This window comes from Papio anubis, chromosome 10 (assembly GCF_008728515.1).
Source record: "Papio anubis isolate 15944 chromosome 10, Panubis1.0, whole genome shotgun sequence".
In the NCBI taxonomy this organism is placed as follows: Eukaryota; Metazoa; Chordata; class Mammalia; order Primates; family Cercopithecidae; genus Papio; species Papio anubis.
In genome coordinates this window covers 49084942-49105538 of record NC_044985.1, presented here as the reverse complement: position 1 = coordinate 49105538, position 20597 = coordinate 49084942, and the positions used below count along the sequence as shown (strand labels likewise).

The 20597-nt window shown below is 34.7% G+C and overlaps 1 protein-coding gene across 3 annotated transcripts in view; it reads right to left on the bottom strand.

Annotated features, from left to right (window-relative positions):
• Positions 1-20597, bottom strand: part of LOC101002284 (sodium channel protein type 2 subunit alpha) — a 163380-nt gene that overhangs the window by 28955 nt on the left and 113828 nt on the right. For all 3 annotated transcript variants that reach the window (XM_021923690.2, XM_021923691.2, XM_031651314.1), the window contains exons 16-17: positions 19090-19446; positions 10815-11294 (exon numbers count right to left, since the gene is read on the bottom strand). In XM_021923690.2, the coding sequence (XP_021779382.2) occupies positions 10815-11294; positions 19090-19446 (837 nt within the window). The remainder of the gene's footprint in view (positions 1-10814; positions 11295-19089; positions 19447-20597) is intronic.

Genomic DNA, 20597 nt, shown 5'->3' with positions numbered 1-20597 from the left:
TTTCTTGATCTGTAATTTAAGAATAACTTAAACATAATGCCAATCCGCTTTGGTAAAGGTCGGGGGTCACAAGATTAGATACAACAGCATAGTATTTTTTTTTCTTTAAAATATGGTGCTAACAACTGAAATAACTTTTGTTTGAGCCTATGTATAGAGATTCTGAAAGAAAATCCTGCAGAAAGCTTATGTAAGCTGCCAGAGTCATATAATCATCTGTGATCTTGCTTTTGTACATTAGCTGCAAATGGTTTGCAAATAGTTTGTTTTATTCTAAAATTGTGACCCAACCAATGAAAGCTGCACAAGTGTATTTTCATGTCAAATTCAGAAAAGATTTGGTCAAATGCACATAAACAGCAACCATCTAAATTTATCCACTTTTCATTGACATGAAAACATATACCAGATTGTTATTAAATATATTCTATAATTTTCTAATTCCAAAAAGAGCAGCACGTTGTTAGCTATATAGCAAGAGCTGTTATTTTGCATTCTCTTTGGCCAATGCACTCCTGTGTTTCATTGTGCATTTGGAAACTACTTGTTACTCTGGCACTCTTACCTGCCCTGTTAGTACAGGCAGAAATGAATATTTAGTTGTTCTTTTGTTTTCCTTTAGGATAAATCAAATATTACCAAAAGAAAAATATAGTAGAAGTTGTTTTATATCTTGAAATGCAATAAACTTTAGCCAGGTCGGTCCATTCTTGGGATCAGCATACACAAAGGGATCCCAGCGTTTAACCTGGTCTTAAAACGCTCTAGGAATGATGCAGGGCCAGGTGTGAGTGCCACACAAGAATCAGAGTAGTTTGGGCCACAGCATTCTCGGACCTGTTACAATGTTATTACCATGAGTGCATAACATTAGGAAATGGTTGAGCTGGTAAGAGCTACTTTATAAAAAGGATGAAGTAAGCACATGATAAAATGCACACTGAAGTATGTTAAACTAGAATAAAATGGATGCTGTAGTCAGTACTGGAAATGTTATATTTATATTTGGGCATAGGATTATGTGGATTTTCTCTAGAAAGATGGTTTCTTTATTTTATGAAAATAATTTTCTTTATATAAAATATTTCCTTAGCATAATGATGCTGATGACTTAAAAATACTGATGTATGATATACATGAGATTAAAAATGCTTCTGTCTCTCGTAATTTAACAATACCAATGATAGAAGCATAAATATTAGATACTTCTGCCTGCTCTGAGTTAGTTTCAGAAGTATTTTTTAATTTGTCCAGAAAAGTTAAATCAATGATTATATATTATAAGGTGCTTGAAGATTGTTGATTTCTTATTTTAATTTATCAGGTATATCAAATTACCAGAAAAATAATCCTAATATCTTTGTCATTAAAATTTGAATATATTTGTTCTCAGATGAAACATTACGTGTTTTTCTAATTTCCTATCCTTTGGATTGGAATCTTTCTGAGATAAGTATAACTATGTTTCTATACATGTAATTGACTAAAAAATGACTTAAAAATCTTCTCATTTTAATATATCTAATTCACACGAAGCTGTTATGCTATTAGGGACCTGATAATACTGATCTTATCACTTGCAGCCTGTTGGAAAATAACACAGGTAATCAGAAAAGCTGAAGCTTAGTCACATCTGATGGAAGTATAGACAATCCACGATAGGAAACGAAAAATGTTCCTTTTAAGAATAAGGTCCACACTGTAAACACAGAACTGGGTAAGACTTGGGGTGACCTCAAGGGAAAAATGAGGATCCATATTCAGGGTTCTGCAAATGCTCAGGCTGACATTGCTGGATGACTGTATCAGAGCTTACATCAGTGCTAAGTAATGTTACAGGTCTTAATAAATTTTGCTTAAAAATACGAATGAGTGAATAAATGAATGAAAGACATCGTAACATAATGAAGTCTAGCCCTTGACAGTGATTGGGAGAAGTCACCAGACACCTTATTATAGAAGATCTTCAGTAAAATGTGCAAAAGTTTACATAGGATTCCTGTAACATCAATTATCACCCCTGCTGCCAAGTATCTGGGTTGCTAATACTTTAAATGACTTTGGGAAGACTTTCGCCACCACACTATTTCTTTCTTCACTGTCTATTTTGCAACAATCATGCTTCCTTGCTTTCATAAAGTCTCCCCAATAAATCTGGAGACCTAATTTCTTCCATACATCTTCACTCACCATATGCACCCTAGGCTGTTCACCAACCTTTTCATGGCTTATCATGCATCTTAAACCTTGACAATGTATGGGTCAAATTTTTTCAGACAAATGGATTCTGGGTACTTTAACATGTTTGTAAGACATTTGGGGGCAGAAGCTATGTACTCTAGGCCCAGTGGATAATATATCAATATGGATAATAAGAATAATATACATGTACTCTAGGCCGTACGGATAATACACCAATATAGTTCAATACAAGGAACAGACTTTGAATTGCTAAAATGCTGTTCATTAAGTATTGAATGAATGAATGAATTGCTAGATACACTGTCTGTTTTCAACAGCCTGTTCAAATTAGCAATTTGCCAAATAGTTTGATCCAAGGTTAAAATCAGAGAATATCAAACAGAGTTTGCTGTACTTGGCTGAAAATGAGAAGCATGTTGAGATTTTTATTAAAGTTGCTTTTTTATTCATTTTTTCTGGAATTTCAAATTATAAAAGACATCCCTGTATCTTTGCTTATTTAAATAACATTAAAAGTAGAAGAATTAACATTGCTCCCTTTCATTTTAGTGCACTACCTTAGTTCTGATGTAGAATTAATAGATACCTTTTTCCTAAAGCCAAATATTTATCTATTGAAAGGTCAAGTTTTTACTTTTTCCAAGGTTCAATTCAAAAGTATTTTGTGTTTCTAGAAAATGCATCTCATCAGACTTAATTTTTTGGAGGAAAGATCATATTTTTGTCATCCTTGTATCCCTAGCACCAACGTTTGTGTTTAATAAATGTTGGGTAAATGAATGAATGACCAGTGCGAGGACTCTTCTATCCAACCACTAACTACTAACACTTCCTATCTGATATTTACTTTCACATTCAAAAGAATACACATAATATTCTCTCTTAATTGCAGAGTAACACAAATCTTTCAAGATTCTGAGTTGCGTGGGCAATGATGAACAACTCTTAGAACTAGGAGTACTGTCTTAAAACCAGTCTGCCAATTAATCAGACCTAATGTGAGTGTATGAGGTGAACCATAGTTTAACTGTGGAGTCAGGAAAACTATTACCGAATCATTTTGACAGTGTTTTCCCTCTTTTCACTCTGTGTACAAGGATCTATAGCGCTAGTGATGAATGGAGCCTCTTTAAGGAATGCAATCTCATCCTTCCCCACCGTCCTCTGAAGTGGAGCAGCACGGGATCTGTCACATGTGTTACTTGAATACTTTTCCTCTTGTGGTATTTGATTTACAAATAACAGAGAATCTAAGCTGCACTTTGATCCTTAATGTCAGCCAATCCAGTAATTATTTAGAGACGGAAATGTGAGTTTTATCAACTTGTCAAAAGTTATACCGAATCAGTGGTTGGATTCCAGATCTGCTGCAACCCATTCTGCCATGATTCTCTAAAGAATCTTTTTGACGATTCAAAAGTAAACCCAATGTTTATCAATTTAAAACATTTAGTAGACTAGATACGTAATCAAATATTGTAGGTTCAAGATAGTGCTTATGATATTGTTGATTTCCATGTTTTAAAACCATGAACTTTAGTATTAATTCAAGTTATATTCATAATTGTTAATATGTTTTAATGTAGAGGAGAGCTAAATACACACTAGAATATTTCATGAACAAGAATTTTTCTTTAAGCAATGATCCCAAAACATAGGCAGGAAATTCTGATTTATAAAACCCTTCTCGATAACGTCAATTAAATGACTTTCTTAAAATTACATTCGAGGCAAATATCATAGTATTATAAAATATGCTGACCAAAGCAGTGAAAATGTGTAAAAGCCCATAAAATAAAATTAATCAAATTAGGAATATAAAAAATTCAACTTCATTTAAGTTCATAATTACGATGAACCTGACTGTAGTACATATTCACCAATTAGAACTGTGAGATGATCATTATGTGAAATTGTTACAATTCATGCACTTAAGAATTTTCAAATAAAGAGTGCCTGTAAATGCTCCAATCTGGGGATAATTCATGGTGAAATGCTACATAAATAAGTGACAAAAATATGGCTAGAAGCAGACGCAGTTTAAAAAGTTCTATATATGTCCCTTTGGTATAATTTGGATATTTAGGTTCACTTTTTATTACCTGTACTTATTTATCAGGAAAGTAGTGGACTAAGTGATGTTGTTAGTGTAGCCCTTGCCTAGTTAAAATTTAACAAAATAAGGATGCCACGACAATAAAGAGATCAAATAGGAATAGCCAATTTTATATGCTCTGAAAAGCGTTGGCAATCATTTACTTTCAGGTGGAAATACTACTTGAACAATATTTTTGGTGGATACCTAATATTACAGGACTCTTCCTAGTGAAAATCTGCTGTGATTCTTTTATACGCTGGATAATTATAATCAAATGATTTAAGCAGGGGAGAATCATATTTTGCTTAATGATCTAATAAACATCAAGATACAATATTTCATTTTGTATTTTTAGATATTATACTTCCAAGTTATGCTTTCTGCTTTAATAATAAATTACTACTAAATATCAATGTGCCAAATGAATAGTTTTTCTTTAGACAGCAAATGTGAGCAAATGCAAGTAAATTATTTTCAAAAATAATGAATCACAACAGAAAATGGAAGAGAAAACATAACTTCCTATTAAATTTTTCATGGGCACACCTATTTCTCATTATGAAGCTAAGATACATTTTGAAGAAAATATAATTAGTAGATATTGCATATAATTTGGGAAAAGAGATAATTTAATTAAAAAATTGGTACTTAAAAAAGAGAAAAGTTCAAATACAGATTAAATCAAGTATCCCATATCTGACTATTTTGGCTTCCAAGAACAAAAATCATTTGTTCTGCATGGATCCTATTGCTGACCCGTGCTTAACTATCTTAACCCTGAAACAATGGAAAGAATGGTCTTGCTTACTTTGGAATGGGCTTAAAGCCTAAATAACACATTTATATCAGACAGGAATTGCTGGTGTTACTTTTCAATAAAGAACATGGTAAAATCAAAATAATTACTCACGGTATACTGTAGTATCCAGAAAGTCATTTTAGTGTTTATAATGAATACATTATAACATTTTTTAAACCACAAATGGTAGGATTTCAAATATTTTTCTTTGGATGGCAAAAGGAACTCTTATGTCATGATGTCCTACTGCTCAGTATATTACCAATGACCCAAAGACACATGTGTTTGGCCCATTTTGTTCTTATATTAAAGATATTTTGGGCATTTTTTTTCCATTTTAATTGCTATCCCACTGGAAAACTTTCCCATGAGGACTACACATTCTCCAGGATAAAGTCATAGACAGGTGCCTGTTGAACCCATTCCACCATTGCTTACTCAAACCTTCCAGACAGATTTTTGTCCCTGTATTTAACCCCTGTATTAGAAATTAGAATATTCTTTTAGGAAGTGGACAATGTTTCCTGAGGGAGAATCAGAAACTTTTTCGAGGAAATCAAAAATTGCAATAATGTGAGGGTTGAAAATAAACCAAACAGTTCCTTCTTAGCTTCTATTCTACCACCTTTACTCCAGCGGAATCCCCTAGATACACTGATGGATAATATGCTTCAAATATCTTTCTAAACCAGAAATTGGCAAAATGGGATACTCAGAGAATAAGGAAACTAACCTTGCCTCTTTCCAGTAAACAAGCTATTACCCAAAAGTGCCTAAATTTCATGCTTTTCTGAAGAATTACTACATAATAGGAAAAAGTAATTCTCTGTCGTCCCTGTGTATATGTGCATCTGTGTTTAACTGTAAACAATTACGCATCTTGGATCCCATTTTATATACCATGCTTCCAATATATAAGGCATTATAGATCATGAATCTGGAGAGTCAGTGATGGAATATTTTGTTCCAAAGTATAAAAGAATGCTCCAGGAATGGCACGATTATTGCTTCTTCCAAAGAGCCAACTACACTTTTATGTTAGTGTTGTTTTACAGTTTTATTGGCAGAAGGAGAGGAAACTGTATCTAAGTGACAAAATAATTAACATTTCTTTTTTTTTTTTTTTTTTTTTTGAGACAGAGTCTCGCTCTGTCGCCCAGGCTGGAGTGGTGCAGTGGCCGGATCTCGGCTCACTGCAAGCTCCGCCTCCCGGGTTTACGCCATTCTTCTGTCTCAGCCTCCCGAGTAGCTGGGACTACAGGCGCCCGCCATCTTGCCCGGCTAGTTTTTTGTATTTTTTAGTAGCGACGAGGTTTCACCGGGTTAGCCAGGGTGGTCTCTATCTCCTGACCTCGTGATCCGCCCGTCTCGGCCTCCCAAAGTGCTGGGATTACAGGTTTGAGCCACCGCGCCCGGCCTTAACATTTCTTAAAAATGATTAAATTGGGTTAGGCAATTTGGTTAGGACATTTGTGCATAAAAAACTGTGATTTCAACATTAGGAAATGAAAGTCCACTAATGGATCCCATAGAATGATGTTACGTTTATTGCTATTGTTACATGATAGGGAGGTCTCTTCATTTTAAAAACACCCTAGGAGCAAGAGTTTCTGATTCTTTTCCTATACAGGAGTTTGTGGATCATGGCAAACTTAAATAATATTCTTCATGAGAAAGTTTTCCAGCAGGTCTGACTAAAACAGAGGGGAGAGAAAGCACAGAGGAGCCAAGAAGATGAAGAAGATGGACTCTAAATCTATTTTTAGAATGAGCATACAATCTGTAAGTCTTTCATTATCACTATTATTATTATTATTATTTGGTACACAAAAAACGTTATATCCTTTTCTTTCAGTCTAGGAGTTTTAAGGATAAATATAAACAGACTCTTCAAAGAAATTATATTCTAAATGCAAAATACTTTTGGTCAATTGCTAAATAAAGCAATGCCATTTTCCCTAAAATGAAGCAGATAAAAATTATACCCATGCTGCTAGCAACTGAAACATAGACATTCCTAATCATTTACATTATTATCACATTAAAACATCCTTTGGGAAGTTTGCACGTGAATAAGGGATTGCTTTAATTTGCAGATTACCCTTCAGAAAAACATAACACTAAATAAAAAACTGTCAAGAAAGTACAGTAACTGGGCTATATATTTTTTTTAAAGGCAGAGGATAAAAAACATTTTTGCAAGTTTTCAAAGAGCACCTACATTTCTCCTTTAGGCTCTTAATATGTTCAAAACTCTGTAACATTAAATGGAAATTAAATAACCCAAAAAGGCATGCACTTTTACTTTTCATTGAATATAATTTCTGTTAAAATCTATGTAAGAAAATTAGCAGCTAAATCATTTTTTTAAAGTTAGGGTTGTCAGACTTGCCTGACCATGCTTTATATGACTCAGCATAATAGCAGCTGTGCATGTTTTTATTTTACTGCCAATGGAAGGGCAAGGAACGTAGCTGAGTAACATGCAGGCCAGTCAAAAGTCATTTAGAAACTGATTATATTTATAGATGTACAACTTGCTTGGGTAACCTGGGTAAAAGTGGTGGCACGAGCCTCTGGCTGGTTAAAAAACACCAGAGCTGCATTCTTGATGGCTCCAGCTTGATTTTACTCCTGTGAGAAGTAAGAATGGTAAGCGGTGAAGGTCACCATATCGCACTACTAAAGTTCACTTCGAAAAATAGTCATTCAAGCATGGCTTCCACATTATTAAACACTCTAAAAGAAAAAAACAATCATTCAAAATCACAAAAGGAATTACATTAATATAATCAAAATAACATTAAAATTAAAGCATATGTGATTATAACATGATTTTAAATGAGAGAGAATCTACAGAAAACTACTGAAGAATCACACACATTTAGCAAAGACATTGCAGAGGACTTACTGTGAACACCCAAAAAAACCTCTGAGTCTACTCAGTCTGCCTTATAAAAAAATTCATTTAGACATTCCAGAAAAAAATGCCTCATTTTTTCTTTAATTAAAAAATTAATTTAGAAAGGATTGGCAATACGTCTCATGATGTTTCCTACTACTATGTGATATTTAACAATGTAATCCTGTCCCCCAGATAGAAAAATGACCGGACAAAAATGACTAGAAGGCAGACAAGAAATGCTATTTCAAAGGGGAGTGTCTGAAATTCTTCAATAACTGTTTTAATTCTCTAGTTTTTTAGTGTAGAGCTACCAGGTAAAATTCTGAAAGATCAAAACCTACACATAATCTCTTTCATGACTATCATCCTAATCATTTATTATTTTATAAATTTATGTCTAGAAAGTTTGATATAAAGCCAGAATTAAAAACCCCTCCAAATAACGTTAACACTGAAGTAACAGTCTGTATGCTGGGAAGGTATTGGAAGGACTCCACAACTCAAGCAATAAAATAATCCTGTCTGCTTCCACCTGGCAGATCAGGTCTCTTCCTCCAATTCTGAAATACTGAATTCACAAATATTATTTTAGAGTATTTAATTCAGAGCTAAGTTAATTAGAAAACAAATAAAAAAGCTTAATGATAACAAGATAAACAAGAGATTTCCCTACTCTAAAGCCCACATCACTAGACTTCCCTCTTATTTCAAACATAATGGCTTAAGTTAAGGCAAAATACGTGCTCTTTTGGAAAACCCAGGGCTCTAAAATCTCTTAAAGCTAAGAAGACTGGATGTCAAGTTAAACATTCCTCAGAAGATCCTCAAACTTAGCTAAAAGATTAAACTAGCCAATGGCTTCAACGTTTGATACTGCATAATTCATTCTTAGTTTATATGACAGCCTAAAACTAAACATGTGTGAAAATAAAAGTTGATTTTTTCTAACTATTAGGGAGATATTCACCATTAGGCATAATTTCAAAATAATTTTACATTAAAATTTGAATGACCCAATTATATTTTATAAATGCCGACTTCAGCTTCTATAATAGCAGTATACTATATTAGAAATTGGGCCACTCCACCCTTCTAGCATAACCCAACTATTATAACAATACTTGTTCAAAATTTTGTTAACAAGGTTTTAAGATATTATTCAACTTTCAAACAATAATCTAGTTAGTAAAAATTTAAGTTCAACTAATTAAAGTAATTCTTTGCCCCAGGATAGAAGGTTTTATTACTTTTCCCTTGAATCTCATCAGTTATTTTTTGTGAAACTAATAGCTATGTCCCTGTTATTTATACCTTCCTACATTCAAACATTGTCTGAATTTCCCATTAAACATCTACCTCTACCTAATCACTAACAGCAATACTACCGAACTTACAAACAAGAAAAAGCAGAAAATAGCATACTCTTCAGTAATTTTATCAAATAAATACAGAAACACTGTCTGAAATATCTAGTTCTTTTTTTTGTTTTTTCTGAGGCAGAGTCTCATCCTGTCACCCAGGCTGGAGTGCAATGGCATAATTTCGGCTCACTGCAACTCTGCCTCCTGAGTTCAAGCGATTCTCCTGCCTCAGCCTCCTGAGTAGCTGGGCTTACAGGTGCATGCCACCACACCTGGCTAATTTTTTGAATCTTTAGTAGAGACAGAGTTTCACCATGTTGGCCTCACTGGTCTCGAACACTTGACCTCGTGATCCACCCACCTTTGTTCTTTTTTTCATAATTATATTTTTCCTCATAATTTTAGCTGATTGTTAATTATCATGACCATATTGTGCTACCTAAATTTTACCTTTTAGTGCCCAAACTCTCCTATGTCATCATTCTTTCTTTCCCAACATCAGGAGTAGAAACTTTTATCTTCCTTGCCAAACAATTCGTATGAGGGAGGAACAAATCTTTGTTTTTCCTTGTTATTTTTGTTTGTTAGTGCAAGCTTTAATCACTGGAAATCTTGTCTTCATTTTTGCATAAGCAATTAAATATTAAGGTTTTAAATTCCTCTCTTTACCTCCAACTCTGTACTTGTTGAGCTACAGGTTAATAACAAACAAAACAAAAAATATATTCTGTTGCTCATACCTTTCTTGTAAATCAAAGAATACATTAAGGTACCAGGACTTACTGAGTTGGTAAATTCAGAATTTTACATTCTATAATGTATGAAAGATTTTTGTTTCTTTAAATGGCGAACACTGAGCTCAGTAGGGTTAAGTATGTTTTTAGTGTGATTCCTCATCAATACCTTCTCTTCAAAAAAATGACTGACTTCGGGAAAGATAAACTGTATATAAATATCAAGCCAAGATCCTAATTAGATCTTCCTTGAGTAAATATGTCTGTGCAAACTAAATACAATACTATTTTATGAAGCATTTCATAAGAACTAAGAACATAACAAGATGAGAATTGTAACTACCCTCTCATCAGGTATTTTTCCAGTACATACAAAAACTACTGTTGTGGCCAAATTATAAGGAAGAAAGTGGAGAAATGGAGGCATTTTCAGAAATTTAAAATTATTTTTAAATACTGAAAAATTCATATCAAGAATACTATCAAGAATTCAAAATGTGAGTATTTGAAATATGAGTCAGCATATTGTTTATCTAGCTCTGTTTTAATCTATCACTAATTTATTTATTACCAATTTTGCCATGGAAAATGTATTGCTAGACAGATATTTTCTATTTTCTTAACAGGAAGGAAACATACAATTTAAAAATACCTGATAATTTTAAACAACCGAAATATATAACACCAAAATATCTCCTTATTTAAACATTTTTACCTCTTTGCTTTCCTCCATATCTGACTCGCTGCTGAATTCTTCAGTATTTAAATTTTCAAAATCAGATTCTCCAACAGCAATTGGTACCGTCACAGTGAGGCTAGGGTTGTTTATAAATGACATGTAATCACTTTCATCCACGACATATTTTTCTACACTGCTGCCTATGCCACTAGTAGTTCCATTTCCGTCTTTGAGATAATTGAGGTCTTTGCCTATTTCTATGGTGGTATGGTTGGAAATACAGCTGTCTTTTTTATTATTTAGATCTTCAAGAGGTTTAATTTCATCTAAAGCTTTCTGTTTCCTAACAAAGGCTTTCTGAATAAATTCACGTATTTTTCTTTTAACAAAATCGATTCCTTTCTGCATCCTTCCCACAGCAATCTGGAGATTATTCATTTCGTTATCATCATCAGTGGCAGCCAGATTGTCAGAACTGAAGGAACTCAAAAGCAAGGCCAAGAAGAGGTTCAGAACCTGAAACACAGTAGGAAAACAGGTGATGAAAACATTCTTTTGCTTCAATTGCTTTCAACAGTTAGTTTTCTAAAATTGTTCTTGACACCTTATTTTATTCTAATACGTATTTCTGCTAATTCATGATAAAAATTCTGCAAAAAAGTGAATGAAATAAAAAATACTTGGTCAACATAAAATAATACTATTATCACTATTTGCTTTTTAGTCATTGTAGAAAATAATGAAATCATTGCTAAATGAAACATTTATATTAAGCTCGGTTCCAAAAGATAAATATAGACAATTGTATAGTTAAAAAGAAAACCCTTTTATTTGGGATGCTGATACATTTTGGACATTTGTCCCCTCCCAAATCTCATGTGGAAGTGTAATCCCCAGCACTAGACGTGGGACCTGGTGGGAGGTGTTTGGATCACGGGGGCAGATCCCTCATGCCTTGGTGCTGTGCGCATGTCAGTGAGTTCTCATGAGATGTTGTTATTTAAACGTTTGTAGTGCCTCCTCCCCACGCTCTCTCTTGCTTGTTCCTGCTTTCGTCATGTGAAATGCCTGCTCCAATTCGCCTTCTGACATGATTGAAAACTCTGTGAGACTTCACCAGAAGCCAAGCAGGGGCCAGTAACATGCCCCCTGCAGAACCATGAGCTAATTAAATCTTTTTTCTTTATAAATTACCCAGTCTCAGGTATTTATCTGTAGCAATGCAAGAATGGCCTAATACAGACGCTATTTTGACTATGTAATTTGGATTTCCTGAAACACTGATAATTTATTCCTAAAATCAACAATTATCCCAATATATTTAAATATGATTTTATTTTTGTGCCTTTGTACCATTTTCTGTACCTAGATAACTGGATAAATCAGACAAAAATGTATTTATTGCTGGATGAAAAGTCCCAATTTTTATTAAGACAATTATGGCTACTATAATTATACAATAGTAGGAACTACTATAAAATGGTTATTATACAATAATTATGATGTTATTGTTGAATTAAAGATTGTGGAGTTGAAGTATTGCCATGAATAAGGACAATAATCAGTCTGCAAATTGGGTCTTTAAAAATAGGCTTCACCAGTATGAATGAGTGAAAAGATTCATGACATTAAACCCACTACTGTGGAAAAAAAAAAAACAGGAGAACTTACAAAGAAATCAGACTTTCTCAGGGATACAAGACTGAGTCATATAATATTTTTTCTGGATTTTATTGATAATATCAATGAATCCCTGATATTTAAGCATACAGAACATACAGAACAAAAGAAGGATATAGCAGTAAAGGGGGGCAAATGCACAAAGTAAATACAAGTTGCATATCCCTTATTTGAAATGCTCGGGACCAGAAGTGTTTTGGATTTTAAATTTTAAAATATTTGCGTGTACGTAATGACATATCTTGAGAATGAGACACATGTGTAAACATAAAATTCATTTAAGTTTCATACACATCTTATACACATAGCCTGAAGGTAATTTTATATAATATTTTTAATAATTTTGTTCAGGAAACAACATTTTGACTGTGGTTTAACTGCGATTCATCACAAGAGGCCAGGTGTAGAATTTTCCTCTTGTAATATCATGTTGGTGCTCAAAAGCTTTGAACTTTGGAGCATTTTGGATTTCAAATTTTCCGATTAGGGATGCTCAACCTGTAGTATAAAAGTAGAATCTTACGAAACTTTTTAAGTAAAACTTCAATAAAAAGGATTCTGCACTCTTGCTATATTCTCATTTTTCTATCAACTGTTTTTTTTTAAAGCAGCCAATCTGCACATGGTGACACAGTGTTGAAACTGTGTTTATTAATACCCACTAGACACTAACTTTCATCAGCATGTTTATCTTAGTTCTACAGATTACTTGACATAGAGGAGCACATATTTTAGAATTCGAGTGCTATGTAAGAATCTATTTTCTGTTACCTACTAAGTAGCATAACCAATCTCAATCTCAGTATCCTCATCTATAAAATAAATGTAATCTTTTTTCTAGTGCCCAGCTTACAAGGTTGTTGTAAGGATTCAATGATAGAATTCATGTGGCATTCAGCGCAGTTCCTGGCACATAGTGAACCTTTGAGAAAGTTTAGCTGTTATCACTGTTACTATTATCCAACTTATCCTCCACAGCACTATCTTTCTATTTACTTTATTTTCCTAGAATATTTGTGTGAGTCAAGTTAATCTCTTTTTCTAGACTTCCTTTGTTACTGAAGGGTATGTGCATAACAACTGGCACAGGTGTTTGGTGTGATCCATGACAATTTAAGAAAACAGAGTTCAGCAAACTCACTCGGGGACGGAAATCCTGAATCCTGTTTCACAAATGTGCTAGCTCACTAAATGAAATCAACTCTTTCATGTGTCTCAAATTAGCCTCTTGGAATGGAAATGTTACCATAATTACCATTTTGAATTCAAAACTGAAATCTATTACATATTTTAATTGTTTCTCCATCCTGATTCCCAACTCGTGAGAGGAAGCCAAAACCTTCACACCCCTCCTGTATGCTATTATCTCACCTTCTCTTAGGGAGAGAGGTTTTATTTTCTACTTCTAGAACTATCAGTTTTCAGAAAGTCACATTCTCTTTCTGCAGCACCTATCTTCAGCCTTTGAAGGGTCTCTCGCCATCGTGTCTGGAAACTAAGAATGGCTCATAAAAATCCTGGTCTGGGAAACAGTAGTTAGTGGTCCCAGCTCTGTCTTGTCTGTAGACTAGACTGGCAGTCACATGTACTGTGACTACCACTTCTATCTGGGTGGAGCCCCATCTGATAGTTCACGTGTGTTAAGATGAAGGTATGCCAGCTTGCCTTTGGGATACCTTTCCCCTTTTCCCAGTGAGAATAGGAAGGAAGAATTGTAGTAAGGAGTGAGTACATCAAGTTGATTCAGTCTTAAGCAAATGTTATATAAGCATATTTCCTTAATAGTGGTAAACATGATAGATATTACTACCTCAGCTACTCCAGAAACATATATAGGTTATCACAAGATGAAGAAATTGTTTTAACTGACAGTCAAAAAGAAAATTTTTCTCTCTTAAAAAGAACAAAAATTAAATTTACACCAGTAGATGGAAATGATTCTTTTATAAATGATATCTTTTTATGCACATATCACAATCTAAATTAATACTGATTTCATCCATAAGTATAGATACTTGATATTTCCTGAAATTCTCTTTTCAACTTGAATTCTCTGTACAATTATACATTAGAGAGGTATGTTAATTTCAGTAAACTAATAGACAACATGTGGTAGGCTGAGTTTTATCCTCTTTTAAAACTACTCTGCATTCTCCTGCTACATACATTTCCAAAAAAATATCACTGGTTCATTGTCACTTTCTTGATAAAAAACCATCTGTAGCTTTGAATTGCCTAAAGGAAAATACATTTTATTATGCACAGTCAGCCTTTTCATAAATTAAATTCTACCCAATCTGGTCACAAACTTACTTTCTGAATTCCCCATTGCTGTCTGATCAATCATTGTTGTCATAAAGGATTATTTTCTCTGCCTTTTCTTTTCTTCTTCCAACATATACCAAATATACATACAGAGAAAATGAAATCAAATCTATAACATAATTGTATTATCTTTTCTTTGTTTCTGTTCTATGTAACCCTATGACACTTTCTGTTCTATGTGATCTTACACTTTTCTGAAAGCAAACATTTTAAAGTTGCTTGGGGATTATAGTAGCTTGAGCTCTTCTTAGTGACTAGCTTCTAATGAATACAATATGGGAGAAGTGGTGAAGAGTGACTTTCAAGAGTAGAATGTAAGGAGGATTTTCTCCTTGCCTTCTCTCTTACATCACCTTCCCTGGAAGAAGCCACCTGCCATATTATAAGGATACTCAACAATCATATGGGAAAGGTCCTGTAGAGAAAAAATCAGACCTTCAATTAATCGCCAAAAAGCAACTGAAACCTCCTTCCAATAACCATGAGATTGAGCCTTCTTAGAAGCTAATCCTCCAGCCCCAGTCAAGAAAACTGTAACCTCAGCTAACATCTTGACAGCAACTTTGTGATTGACCCTGAACCAGAACCACTCAGCTAACTTATTCCCAAAATCCTGACCCACAGAAACTGTGAAATAATCAGTGTTTATTGTTTTAAGTCACTGTTTATAATTCTAGATTGTACACTGTTCATGTTTCTTGTTACTTTGAAAGTAGATCAGAATCATCAAAAGTAATGCTGCAGAGGCTGAAATCTGGTAATGAATAAAAATAAAATAATACTTTGCCTTTTTCCCTTCCCCTTTCTCTATCTTTGGGGACTGGAGGTTACTTTTATATGAAAGGAAATCATGTCTAAAGAGTATATGCTTTTTTTCCTTTTTTTTTTTTTTTGCAACAAAGTCTCGCTCTTTCACCCAGGTTGGAATATGGTGGCATAATCTCGGCTCACTGCAAACTCTGCCTCTCAGGCTCAAGTAATTCTCGTGCCTCAGCTTCCCAAGTAGCTGGGATTACAGGTGTGCATCATCACACCTGGCTAATTTTTGTATTTCTAGTGGAGACGGGGTTTTGCCATGTTGGTCAGGCTGGTCTTGAACTCCTGTCCTCAAGTGAACTGCCCACTTCAGTCTCCCAAAGTGCTGGGATTACAGGCATGAGCCACTGAGCCTGGCAACAGTATATACATTAAATTACTTGTTGTAGTAGTCATTTTTCTATTCCATTGGTTTGGGTTCTAATTAAGCAACTCAGTGTAATTACTTCATATTTAAAGCATAAGAGCCTGATACTTTTCAGAGTCTCCTGTCCTCTGTCCTCAGTCACCAGGTACCTTGTTTCCTTGTTTGGGATGATCTTTCTTCCTACCAAGCTAAATTTTACATCTCAGTTAAATATATTTTAGGTCCAAACTCTTTGACAAAGGCTTCCTTGATCAACCTTCCTATTGTAAAGCAAGGTTCCCATTTTGTAAACTTGGCATATGGCACTTTGTTTTCATATTTTTGAACACATATTAGTTACTTCCTATTTTTAATTCTATTTCAGTACATGCTATATCACTTTGTTATATTTATCTTCCCATGCCTTCTCATCTTCTCCATGCCTTCACGATTCAGGACACTGGTGTTGGGCATGGTTAATTTTTTTTAAATTATTATTATACTTTAAGTTCTGGGATACATGTGCAGAACATGCAGATTTGTTACATACGTACACACTTGCCATGGTGGTTTGCTGCACCCATCAACCCGTAATTTCCATTAGGTATTTCTCCTAATGCTCTCCCTCCCCTAGCCCCCCAACCCCCGACAGGTCTCAGTGTGTGATGTTCTCCTCCCTGTGTCCATGTGTTCTCATTGTTCAACTCCCACTTATGAGTGAGAACGTATGGTGTTTGGTTCTGTTCCTGTGTTAGTTTGCTGAGAATGATGGTTTTCAGCTTTATCCATGTCCCTGCAAAGGACATGAACTCATTCTTTTTTATGGCTGCATAGTATTTCATGGTGTGTATGTGTCACATTTTGTTTATCCAGTCTATCATTGATGGGCATTTGGGTTGGTTCCAAATCTTTGCTATCATGAATAGTGCTGCAATAAGCATGCATGTGCATGCATCTTTATAGTAGAATGATTTATAATCCTTAGGGTGTATACCCAGTAATGAGATTCCTGGATGAAATGATATTTCTGGTTCTAGATCCTTGAGGAATTGCCACACTGTCTTCCACAATGGTTGAACTAATTTGCACTCCCACCAACACTGTTAAAGTGTTCCTATTTCTCCACAATCTCCCCAGCATCTGTTGTTTCTTGACTTTTTAATGATCACCATTCTAACTGGCATGAGATGGTATCTCATTGTGGTTTTGATTTGCATTTCTCTAATGATCAGTGATGATGAGCTTTTTTTCGTATTTTTTTGGCCACATAAATGTCTTCTTTTGAGAAGTGTCTGTTCATATCCATTGCCGACTTTTTGATGGGGTTGTTTTTTTCTTGTAAACTTAAGTTCCTTGTAGATTCTGGATATCAGATGAATAGATTGCAGAAATTTTCTCCCATTCTATAGGTTGCCTATTCAGTCTGTTGATAGTTTCTTTTGCTATGCAGAAGCTCTTTAGTTTAATTAGATCCCATTTGTCAATTTTGGCGTTTGTTGCTATTGCTTTTGGTGTTTTAGTCATGAAGTCTTTGCCCATGCTTATGTCCTCAATGGTATTGCCTAGGTTTTCTTCTAGGTCTAACATTTAAGTCTTTAATCCATCTTGAGCTAATTTTTGTAACGCATGAAGACAAGATAAAAGAAAAAAGATTGAAAAGGAACAAAGTCTCCAAGAAATAAGGGACTATGTGAAAAGACCAAACCTAAGCTTGATTGGTGTACCTGAAAGTGATGGGGAGAATGGAACCAAGTTGGAATACACTCTTCAGGATATTATCCAGGAGAACTTCCCCAACCTAGCAAGACAGGCCAACATTCAAATTCAGGAAATACAGAGAACACCACAAAGATAATCCTTAAGAAAAGCAACCCCAAGACATGTAATTGTCAGATTTATCAAGGTTGAAATGAAGGAAAAAATGTTAAGGGCAGCCAGAGAGAAAAGTCAGGTTACCCACAAAGGGAAGCCCACCAGACTAGCAGTGGATCTAGGCAGAAACTCTACAAGCCAGAAGAGAGTTGGGGCCAATATTAAACATTCTTAAAGAAAATAATTTTCAACCCAGAATTTCACATCCAGCCAAACTAAGCTTCATAAATAAAGGAGAAATAAAATCATTTACAGACAAGCAAATGCTGAGAGAGTTTGCCACCACCAGGCCTGCCTTATAAGAGCTCTTGAAGGAAGCACTAACCATGGAAAGGAAAAACCAGGACTGGCCACTGCAAAAACATACCAAATTGTTAAGATCATCAACACTATAAAGAAACCACAGCAACTAATGAGCAAAATAACCAGCGAGCATCATAATGACCGGGTCAAATTCACACATTACAATATTAACCTTAAGTGTAAATGGGCTAAATGCCCCAATTAAAAGACACAGACTGGCAAATTGGATGAAGAGTCAAAACCCATAGATGTGCTTTAACCCATCTCACATGCAAAGACACACATAGGTGCAAAATAAAGGGATGGAGGAATATTTACCAAGCAAATGGAAAGTAAAAAAAAAAAAGCAGGGTTTGCAATCCTAGTCTTTGATAAAACAGAGTTTAAACCAACAAAGATTAAAAAAAGACAAAGAAAGACATTACATAATGGTAAAGGGATCAATGCAACAAGAAGAGCTAACTATCCTAAATATATATGGTGTTGGGCATGGTTAATTTTATGCAGAAATGACAATTAATGTTTTTGAGTCAATGTTACTTGCTCATACTATAGTTTCTAGGCACCAAAAACCCCATGAGCTTTTAATAAACTGAGATTGTTACTAATTTTTAAATTTGTAGAAAACCAAATCTGAAACATTTTCACATGTTATTGCTAGTACTTATAAATAAAATGAGTGTTCTAAGTAACACTTCCATGCTTTAGTACAGGAACTGAAAGATAAATAACAGAAATGTTTCTCTCCATGTAGCAAGAAGGATAATGAGAGAAAGAACAACTGGTTCAAAAGGTAGTTTAAGGGTTTGTTTGGATTACAATGGTCTAAACTATACATGGCTCTCATGAGTAATAGACAATAGGAAATGGCCTTGATTTATAAAATACAAAATATTCTTCAGTTGAACACACTTTTTTATGGTTACATTATCTTTTAATGAAAATGAGGAAAATGTTTTTGCTACATACCACTAGATTTCCAATCACCATGACCATCATGAAGACAGTAAGGCACATGGTTTGGCCAGCGACCTCCATACAGTCCCACATGGTCTCTATCCACTCTCCACACAGCACTCGGAACACGATCAGGAAGGAGTGGAAGAAGTCATGCATGTGCCAGCGTGGGAGTTCACAATCATTGGAAATCTTGCAGACACATTCTTTGTAGCTCTTACCAAAGAGCTGCATGCCAACCACAGCAAAAATGAAGACGATGATGGCCAACACCAAGGTGAGGTTTCCTAGAGCCCCCACAGAATTGCCAATGATCTTTATTAGCATATTTAGAGTTGGCCAAGACTTTGCCAACTTGAAAACTCGGAGCTGGAAATAAAAGCAAGAACAGCATTAATGCCCTGCATTTCTAAAAACATCTGTAATTTTATTAACAGGGCAAATGTACAGGTAACTGTCTCAATTATAGAGTAATGAATTATTTATTTGTCAAATGATTACTAACAACTATAGCAGTGACTTGCTATCATAGAGGGTTCTCTTTTTCATTTTGAAATGGTCCACACTGTAAATGAAATAATTAAATTATATTGTTTTTAAATTGGCAGTTTAACAAGATACACCGAATTTTCAAGTATCCTACATAAGCATATGTAAAATACACCTTTGTTTCTCCTTAAGGAATTAAGATATTTAAGATTGATGGTAGTTAATTAGCAGAGATCCAGTTTCAGAGAAGTAGAAACTCTCATTATTTTTTGTTTATTTGTTTTGTTTTTTTTGAGACGAGTCTCGCTCTGTCGCCCAGTCTGGAGGGCAGTGGCCAGATCTCAGCTCACTGCAAGCTCCGCCTCCTGGGTTCACGCCGTTCTCCTGCCTCAGCCTCTCGAGTAGCTGGGACTACAGGTGCCCGCCACCTTGCCTGGCTAGCTTTTTGTATTTTTTTTTTTTTTAGTAGAGACGCGGTTTCACCGTGTTAGCCAGGATGGTCTCTATCTCCTGACCTCGTGATCCGCCCATCTCGGCCTCCCAAAGTGCTGGGATTACAGGCTTGAGCCACTGCGCCTGGCCAGAAACTCTCATTATTTTTAAAAGGCCAAAGCAGATATAGTTTTCAGTGTACTTTAAATAGCTTGCTGAAATGCACAAGTGAAAATAATATCAACACTTAAGTTACACAAAGTAGAAGCAGAAATCAGCTAATTTCTTTGTCTTTTGATTGTTTTAATCTAGCTGTATTTTTAGCTTGCTATAACGTTAGGCTATATTTTAAACATGTATTATATTCAAATACAAAAGTATTTAAACTTAAGTAAAAAGCTAAGCTTCTTTTTAATCTTTTTGTCCTCAAAGACTTAATTCAGTGTAGTGTGTAAATGTCTCTCTCATTGTGTTTGACATATTGGTTGTATTAGCTTTAGAGTTCGCTAAAGTACCATTTATGGTTAAACAGTAGCAGCATTTTATTTCTGATGCTTCAGTAAATGTCAGGATGAGAGTAGTGCATTATTTAATGGCAT